The sequence below is a fragment of the Manis pentadactyla genome, chromosome 4, assembly GCF_030020395.1.
Source record: "Manis pentadactyla isolate mManPen7 chromosome 4, mManPen7.hap1, whole genome shotgun sequence".
In the NCBI taxonomy this organism is placed as follows: Eukaryota; Metazoa; Chordata; class Mammalia; order Pholidota; family Manidae; genus Manis; species Manis pentadactyla.
In genome coordinates, this window is record NC_080022.1 from 71,659,522 (window position 1) to 71,669,385 (window position 9,864).

The window sequence follows — 9,864 nt, forward strand, 5'->3', positions numbered from 1 at the left end:
TTGTTCAGTCTAGTTATTCTAGTTTTTTGGTGGAGTCTTTAGGGTTTTCTATATACAGTCTCAGGTCATCTGCAAATAGTTACAGTTTTAACTTATTCCTTACCAATTTAGATGCTTTTTATCTCTTTATCTTTTCTGATTGTCATGGCTAATATCTCTAGTACTATGTTGAATAAAAGTGGTGAGTGGACATCCTTGTCTTGTTCGTGATATTAGAGGAAAAGCTTTCAGCTTTTCACCATTAAGTATGATGTTAGCTGTGGGTTTGTCATATGGCCTTCATTATGTTGGTGTACATACCCTCTACACCCATTTTGTTGAGAGTTTTTAATCACGAATGCATGTTGAAATTTGTCAAATGCTTTTTCAGCATCTATTGAAATTATCATGTGGTTTTTATCCTTTTAGTTAATGTGTTGTGTGATATTGATTGATTTATGAATATCATACCATCCTTTTTTCCCTGGAATAATCCCTCTTGGTCATTATTGATGATCCTTTTGATGCATTTTTGAATTCAGTTTGGTAATATTTTGTTGAAGATTTTTGTATCTATGTTCATCAGGGATATTGGTCTGCATTGCGTTCTATTTCCCCTTTAATTCTTGTTAGTATTTGTTTCACATTATTAGGTGTTCCTATGGTGGGTGCATAGATATTTATAGTGGTTTTATACTCTTGCTGGACTGACTGCTTTATCATTATGTAATGTCCTTCTTTGTCTCTTCTTAGTTTCTTTAAAGTCTGTTTTGTCTGATGTAAGTACTGCTTCTCCTGCTTTTTTCTTTCTATTGTTTGCATGAGTTATCTTTTTCCAACCCTTTACTTTCAGTCTGTGTATGTCTTTAGGTCTGAAATGAGTCTCTTGTAGGCAGCATATAGGAGGGTCTTGTTTCTTTATGCATCCTGCCACCCTGTGTCTTTTGTTTGGTGCATTCAGTCCATTTACATTTACAGTAATTATTAATAGATATGTAGTTATTGCCATTTTATTAATTGTTTTCTGGTTGTTTTTGTAGTTCTCTGTTCCTTTCTTCATCTCTTATAATATTCTCATGTTATTTGATAGTTTTCTTTAGTGTTGTGATTGGATTTCTCCTTTTTAATTTTTTGTGTATCTGTTATAGGCTTTATGTTTGTGGTTACCATAAGGTTCCTGGATAGTTTACTAAATATATAACAATCTGTATTAACTTGAGGATCACTGTATTTCAAAGGCAGTCTAAAACTACCTCTTTTTTATTCTCTTTACTCCACACTTTATTATATGCTATACATTTTTTACGTATAGTTAGAGAAATTCTGAAGTCCTCTTGTGAAATGCAGAGGCTATAGTGCACTAACATTGTTTTGGTCTTTCTATATTTTATATTTCTTGTATTTTTAACTTCTAATACTTTGTTTTTTTAATCTTTTATAAAAGATATATGTCCTCACTTTTTGTGTATCCCTTGATTGATTTTATATATATTTGGTTTTAGTACTTTTGTTTTTCTTGTTTTTAACAAAGGAAAGAAAAATAGAGTCTGGACCAATCTAACCTTATCTAACCATTATGTCATTACATAATGATAAAGCAGTCAGTCCAACAAGAGTATAAAACCACTATAAATATCTATGCACCCACCATAGGAACACCTAATAATGTGAAACAAATACTAACTTATATTTGCTTAGTACATAATTGGTCTACCACCTTTACTGTGGGGTTTTTTTCACTGATGAAAAATACTTAGGCTTAAGAACATTTCCATCTACAGAAGTCCCTTTAACATATCCTGTGAGATGAGTTTAGTGGTGGTGAATTCTTTTATTATCTGGGAAACTTTCAGTCTCCTTCAATTCTGAATGATAACCTTGCTGGGTAGAGGATTCTTGGTTGAAGGTCATTCTGTTTTGATATATTAACTATTTCATACCACTCCCTTCTGGCCTGTGAAGTTTCTGCTGAGAAATCTGCCAATAGTCTTATGGTGTTTCTCTCATAAGTAAGTACTTGCCTCTCTCTAGCTGCTTTCAATACCCTCTCTTTATCCTTAAGATTTGTCATTTTAATTATTATATGTTTTGGTGTTGTCTTCCTGAGGTTCCTTTTGTTAGGGGTTTTCTGTCCTTCCAGGACCTTGGTGTCTATTAATTTTTTTTTCATAAAACCAAATTTCTAATGTTTCAGAGACTTACTATATTGAATAATGCTGTACAGACACATGGGTGAATTTTCTTAGGTGGGGGAAAAAGTAAATGCTCTGATTGGATATTAATAGCACAGTTTTTCTAATATATATCTTTCATAAAAGATTTTTAAAAAGCATTAAAAGAATTTTAAAATGCAGCAAATATAAAATATAGAAAGACCAAAACAATGTAAGTGCACTACAGCCTCTGCATTTCATAAGAGTAGTTCAGAATCTGTCTAACCATTAAATTTATTAAACATACCATTAGCATCATTATCTCAACTGGATAAGTTATGTAGTCAAGAACAAAGTCCATAGCAATTAAAGTAGATTTTAGATATCATAAATAAACATTTAATATTTTCATATTTTTTTTCAAAATTTAGCAATACAGTATTTTATAATTAATAAAAGCAACTTTATATAACTTATCTTAATCACTGAAGTAATGCTTTGGGATAGGTGGTACCATCTTCCCCATTTTACTGAGAAGAAAATCAGCTCAGAAAGGATGACTGCTTAAGCATAATCATACAGCTGCTATATAACACCTGCATTTATTTGATTACAGGTTCTTCACATTCTCAATTGATGACACTACCCTTTTAACATGCTTATTTAAATGAAGTTCCAGAACCATTGAACAACACATTGTTTCATTAGATTTTATTTATCATCTGCTAAACTTTCATGCTTTGAGTACTTTGGGAGTAGGAAGACTGCCTTAAGAGACAGTGGAGGAAGAGGATGAACTCCAGGGTTAGGTAGACATTGGGCTAAATCTCAGATAAACCAACCATTAGCAGTGTGATCTTGAGCAAATTATTTAACCTGTTTAAAGCATCAGTTTTCTTATCCCTGAAATTTGGGTTAAGGTAGAGAATGCAAAGTGAAGAGTAGTTTGGGGGAGAAAGGTTAGATAGATTGGTCCAGACTCAATTTTTCTTTCCTGTTGAGGTATGTTTCATAAAACTATAATCAGGTAATTTGTTGTGTACATAAATTTGAAATCATAATCCCACCAGTCAGGTAGGACCTCTATTAACATTTGGCCTACTCACTCTTCTGTATTCTCCATGACTACAGTCCATTCCCACGACTTCACTAACCATGGAAGATCTACTTCCTCCAACCCTGCACTTTCCCCTCAGCTTCAGATGCTTTATCGTGATTACTGCCTACTGCCCGATTCTATTTAGGTGTCATATTTAATCTATATTTTCTTTCAGTGCTTTGTTCTTTTTGTTACTGTTTATTAAATATTCTCTCAGCATTTGTTGAATATTCATTTGGAATTTGAAATTCCACCTTTACTAATACTAAATTATTACACACTGCAGTTTCTGAACCTTATTTTTTATAAGTTCTTTTTGTCTTTTCTTGTACATAAACTATTATGTAGCTTTATAATGTGGGGTTTTTTTTCAATTTTCAAAATCCTTGTATGTTTAATATGTGGAATTCTTATAATATTCTTGGAAATGAGTGAAAAACTCAATATTTTTCCAAGTTTACTGTAGCAAAGTATACAGAACATAAGACTTACTATTTTAACCATTTGTAAATACACAGTTCAGTGGTGTTAAGTACACTCATGGTTGTACAACCATTGCCATCATCCATCTTCTCTTGCAAGTTCTTTTTCTCTTGCAAGACTGAAACTTTTTGTGCCCATTAAAAAATAACTCTCCTGTTTTATTGGTCTTTCCAACTATTTATGTTGTATTTGGATGTTGTATTATGTTATAATTGGGATTATAGTATACTGATTGGAAGAGAACCAAAATCTTGAGAATTCTTCACAATGAATATGTTATGTTTCTGTATTTATTCAAGTATTTCCTGTCATTCAGTAAAGTTTTGGAGACCCTGCCTCCATACAGGTCCAAATTCTTTTTTAAAGTTATTCCTTAAATTTATATTTTGAATGCTATTTAGTTTGCTTTCCCCATTATAGGGGAAACATGATCTGTATGTTTTTATTTCAGTTGGTCACCTTACTGAATTCTCTTACTGATTTCCATGGGTTTTTTAGTGATTCTTTTAGATTTTATTGACATTTAATCCCAGGGGATGCAGGTATCATTTGCCTCTTCTTTTTCAATACATATTTATCTTTCATTTTAATTTTCTTTTATATATGCTAGAATTTGTCTAGAATAGTATTTTTAAACAGTAGAGCGGTTGAGCTGTCTTGTCTTGCTCTTGTTTTGAATGGGAATGCCTTTTATGTTTTACCATCAAATATGAAGTTAGCTATTTGTCTTGGATAAGTATTCTTGAACAGGTTTAGAAAATATCCTTGATTCCTACCTAGTATACTGTATTTTACCTTCTTTAACACATTAGTGTGAGGAGTTATATTACTGAGATATCCTCACATTCCTGAAGTGAATATCATTTTATCACAGGGTATTATTTTAAAATCTGCCTAAAATCAACTTACTAAAATTTTTTTTAGAATTTTTACTTCCATACTCATAAATTTTACTTATTTGTAGCTTTTGTTTTTCTGGCTTTGAGATTATGTGGATTCATAAAATGAGTTTAGAAATTGTCCATGTTTTTTATTCTTTGGGAAATTTAAGAAACAAATTATCTTATAGTTATTCCTTAGAAATTCTAACTAATTCCACTTGGATATTGGTCTCTTCAAGTTTTGCCTCTTCTTGGGTCAATTTTAGACATTTATATTTTCCTACAAAATCATACATATCCCTTTGTAATTATCACTGCTTACATTATCTTTATTGTTACATTTATTGTTAATGTTGTATTTAGACAGATTCGTTTGAAGTTTGTCCATTTTGTTAATATTTTAAAGATTTGTGATGTATTTTGAATATTTTCATATTTATACATAGAAATAAAAGTTCCTGCTATTAGCACACATTTACTAATACACCATATAATGTATTCCTCTTATTTTTAAAATGGGCTAGCGCTGAACTGCACTGCTCATTTAGAGTTCATGTGCTTTCCAAAGGGCTTGACTTATCCCAGGTGGTAAACAACTTATCTGCTGTTTGATGGGCAGATATTTTAAGCAAAATAAACTTAGGAATTAAAAAAGGAAAATCAAAAGTAAGTCTAAGTTATCTGTAGGTTCAAGAGAAAGGAATTAAGGAAAAGGGGATAGAAAAATAAAGATATCAGAAAAGGAAACATAGAGGAAAATCTGAAAGTTCTATAACCTTAAGTGCCAGCATTGTGATGCAAACAGTAATTATACTAGATATCTCATAAATATTGTGTTGGTCTTTACCATTCCTTGAATGAAAATGTTGAAATTAATAACAGACTTACTGTTTGTGGCTTTTTCTAGTGCTATCTCATTTAGGGACTTACAGGCATTTAAAAATGTCACCGTGTAGTAATGGGAATTCATTTTCTGTAGTGTTTGGAAGCTCTCAAGAGTTATTTGTTTTTCTTTTTTCTTGTTCTACTGTATGTGTGTGTGTTTTTTTTTCCTCACCATCAAGCAGTTAACTCAGTTCTGACACTATCAACTTGTAGATAGTTCTGATACTGCAGATTAAGAACTTAGTCCTACAAGACTGCCTCACCACCACCATTTCAGACACCTATTGCAATCTAGTTTGTCACCTGTGCTTCTGACCAACTGGCTATAGTTTGGAGGCACTCACACACCGCTCCTGGGGTTCAATTAATTTCCTAGAGGGGTTGTCAGAAATGAGGGACTTGACTTACTAGTTTAGATGCATAGGGCAGTATATGTGGGAAGGGTCTCTCCAAACACCCCAGATACCCACGTGTTCACCAACCTGGAAGCTCTCGAACCCTATCTGTGTGGGGTTTTATGGAGGCTCCATGATATAGGCATGATTGTTTAAATCGTTAGCACTGGTGATTGAACTCCATCTCCAACCCTTCTTCTCTCCCTGGAGGGTGGGACTGACAGTTCTAACCCACTTAATGGCCTGGTTGGTTCCCCTGGCACCAGCCCCCATCCTTAAATTACCTAGGAGCTTTCCAGACTTCGCTTCAGTCACACAACAAGCAACACCTTTACTGCTTTTAACACAGGAAATCCAAGGGTTTTAGGAGCTCTGTGCTAAGAACTGGGATGAAGACCAAACAGATATTACCTTCTATAAATCACAATATCACACCTACTTTTCTATCTCAATTATAGGTTGAAGCGCCATTCATACCAAAGTTCAGAGGCTCTGGAGATACCAGCAACTTTGATGACTATGAAGAAGAAGATATCCGTGTCTCTATAACAGAAAAATGTGCAAAAGAATTTTGTGAATTTTAAATATGAGCAGCGAGATGACATCGGAGCTCACACTCGGTCTTAGCACTCTTTTGAGAGAGAAGGTGGAGCTGAGACCATCCTTGTGGAAGCAGTTACCTAGTTCCTTCATTTTAGCAGCTGAGTGAGGTCCTTATTGCCGTCATCCACATGCACTCTCTGCACCTACCTATGTAACAAGGCACCGCTAAGCACGCATTGTCTGTGCCATAACAGGACTACACCCTTTCCTGCTTCTCTTCAGTTTGTCTTTCTCCTCTCCTACATCCATTTCCTCCTTTTTCATTTGCAGTACTTTTTTTCAAACAGTGCTCCATTCTTTTTCGTTGGTGTTTCAGGTGGGCCGTGCTGTGGCTCTGTGATATTTGAAGGTAAGGATAAGTGTTGCTTTTAGCAGTTCTTGCCGATATTTTTGTTGATCAATGGCTTAAGGATATACTTTCTAATAACTATTTTTACTTTGAGTAGCTCAGCCTCAGTTTGAGTTTGCCAACTCTTGACAATTTTTGAAGACAGAAGGTCTTATCAACAAGGAAATTTATACAAATTAAAACGATAACTTCCTTAGAATTCTGGCAATAAATTTGGATAGATTAATACAGAGTAGCTAGACCCAGCAATTTAGAGTCCTATAGATCAGAGTTCTAGTTCCTTCATGTCCTTTTATATCATCCTCCCCTTGACTAGTTAAGTGACCAGCCTATCCAAGTGTGACAAACACGTCTCATCAACAGGACAAACTAATGATAGTGGATCAGCATCACCCAGATTCTCTCACTTGGTACCAGCATTTCTGTAGGTTATTAGAGTTCTAAGATTTCTAAATGTTCACTCTTCAGTAAGAGTTTTAGCCAGTATTTTAACAGAACATGACTAATGAAAGTGACAAATTTTTAGGTTTCTCAATAGTCCTCATTATAAACTTTTTGAAGGAAAATAAATGAACTAAAAATAACATTAATATGGGCAAACACTTAGCTGAGTCAAAAAAAAGAAAAGCATTTACAAGTTTGATACTTGTAAACGCTATAGGCACACTCTTACTTAAACGTGGGGTTTTGTTTGTTTTGCCTTGCTTTGCCACCAGGTTATTGACCGTGGGGTGCGTTGTGTGTCAGCCTGAGGAGAGGCACTGCGGCAGCGGAAGCTGTCGTCCTGTGCCTCATCAATAAGGAGAAGGGACAGGGTTTGTAACACTGCCACAATTACACTTTACTTTTGCAGGGTGATATTTTTAGACGTCATAATTTCTAGCCTCGTTTTTTTCAGTGATATGATCCTGCAGACACAGTTTACTATTTGAGCTTAGTTTTTTTATACTTTTTTGCCAACTGACTTAACATTGCCCATGTGGAAATTTCACGCACTTTTGCACATTTAGTTCAATGTTTGTTGAGAATTGGTGGCTTAACTCAGTTCCGTAAATATTTCTTTTCTTTGCTTTTAAATTTTCCCATCTGTTTTTCTCTCTGTGTCAGTGGCCTACCTTAAAACAACACACCAAAACAATAAAAATAAACTGTTCATTTTTTATGATCCATTTACGTGCATATAAGATGAGTTTTTTTAACCAAACTGATCTTAATGATGTAAGCATTCTGTTTGCTTCATTATTGGTGCAGGTAGGTCACTACTTCCTTTCCTCTGTCCATACCCTTGTAAAACCTTAGAAGACATGGAAAGCCTGTCTGAGATGCTCTGTGCATCTGTCTGTACATTTTCTGGTTGCCAAGTATTTCTGCATGGTTAGGTCATTTAAAAGCTGATGCTGATTCCAGTTGGTCCACCTATACTTAAATGTGCAAGAAAAATATGAAATACTTTGCTGTAGCAGGTTTTATGTAACAAAAATATATCATCATGTGAATAAACTTAAAATATCATTTGTTTAAAATATTTTAATTAGTTTTTTGTGTTTCATTTAGACCTAAGAACATGCTGATCATTGTATTCTGTAGGTATACTACAAATTCTACACTAGCTTTGTTGTATATTATTGTAAAATTATTTTAATAAATCATAGGGGTGACAATTTGATTATTACACTTTAGTTTTCAGTAACTGAAAAGATTTCTATAATTCTAAAAGTATTGTTTTTATGAAATTACTACTGCCCATCACAACTTGCTGTAGAGTCTACCTAGGTAGATGACCCCCAGGCCTGCGTTGGTTTTGAAGGCTAAATATTTAGCCACTCCATTTTACTCTCCATTTAAAGTACATGTGCAAGCTTCCAAGTACATCACAGGAGTCTGTTTCTGATGAGTCAAGTACATTGAATTAGAATATCTTAAAATTACATAAAACTCCCAGTTTCTGCCACAATTTAGCCAAAAACAAGGTGAAAACTTCATTGAGAAATAAGTGGACTAAATCAGTATTTATGGCATGGTAGATGGAGTTGTATGTAGATGGCATTGCAGAGGAAGGAGTGCATGACAAAAAGTCAGAACACCTGGATTTCAGACTTGGTCTGTCCCTGTCAGCATGACTGGCGCCTCAGTTCTCTTACCTGTAAAGCAGAATCGTCCATTAGCCAGTTTCTAGAGTCCCTTCTAACTTTCACATGTCATGATGAGATTCTTTTTATTTGACATTTTGAAGGTATAATGTGCTTGAAGTAAGCCTCAGGAAGGCCTCTTCTTATCTCTTACAGTGTTCTTAAAATTCTTTGAATATGAGAACCTCATGTCTGAATTCCTTCCTCCTTCACTGATGCTAAATATCCAATTGATATCAAACTGTCAACCTACCAAAAAAGATATTGTGGCTTGTGGGTATTGCTGTCTTTTTTTGATACGTTCTTGTATTGACTGCCCATTGGCCTGAAAATACTCATTGTAAGCCTAAAAAAAATTCATTTTTCTTCCCACTGTTTTTTCTGCTTGTTGTAAGAATCAAATGAAATAATGTATGTGAAAGCACCTTGTAAACTGTAACCTATCAATGTAAAATGTTAAGGTGTGTTATTTCATTAATTACTTCTTTATTTAGAATTGAATTTCCTATGCACCACTATAGCTAGGAAATGCTGAAAAAACAACTGTGTTTTTTAATTAATCAATAACTGCAAAATTAAAGTCTTCAAAGGATAAAATAGTTTGTTCAGTCTTGAATTCTGTTTGGCTCCCTTATCTTCCAAATACTATAGATGCTTATAGATTCCTAGTTTTTAGATATTTGGGTTGGTCTTTTGATGGTGGAACAGAGCAACAGGAGGAGGATGCCCACCAATCAGCTCCAACTGGGTATTTACTGAGAAACTACTAGATTCATTCCATAATTTCTAAAAAAAAGTGTTTCTAGTTCTTCTTTATGCTATTAGTCCAAATTACTTTTAACATAATGTTGAAAATATTTATATTTAAAGAATTGACATTGACATTGACATTGCAAGATCTTCATCCT

General features: G+C 34.0%; 1 protein-coding gene across 6 annotated transcripts in view; it reads left to right on the plus strand.

The window, feature by feature from the left end:
• PRKACB (protein kinase cAMP-activated catalytic subunit beta) overlaps window positions 1-9,553 on the plus strand; it is a 112,061-nt gene extending 102,508 nt beyond the window's left edge. For 5 of the 6 annotated variants that reach the window (XM_036890129.2, XM_036890130.2, XM_036890127.2 and 2 more), the window contains one exon: window positions 6,334-8,352. In XM_036890129.2, the coding sequence (XP_036746024.1) occupies window positions 6,334-6,459 (126 nt within the window). In that variant the 3' untranslated portion in view covers window positions 6,460-8,352. Of the gene's footprint in view, window positions 1-6,333 lie in introns of all 6 variants that reach the window. The other variant, XM_036890126.2, reaches the window with a different exon arrangement.
• Window positions 9,554-9,864: the final 311 nt, after the last annotated feature.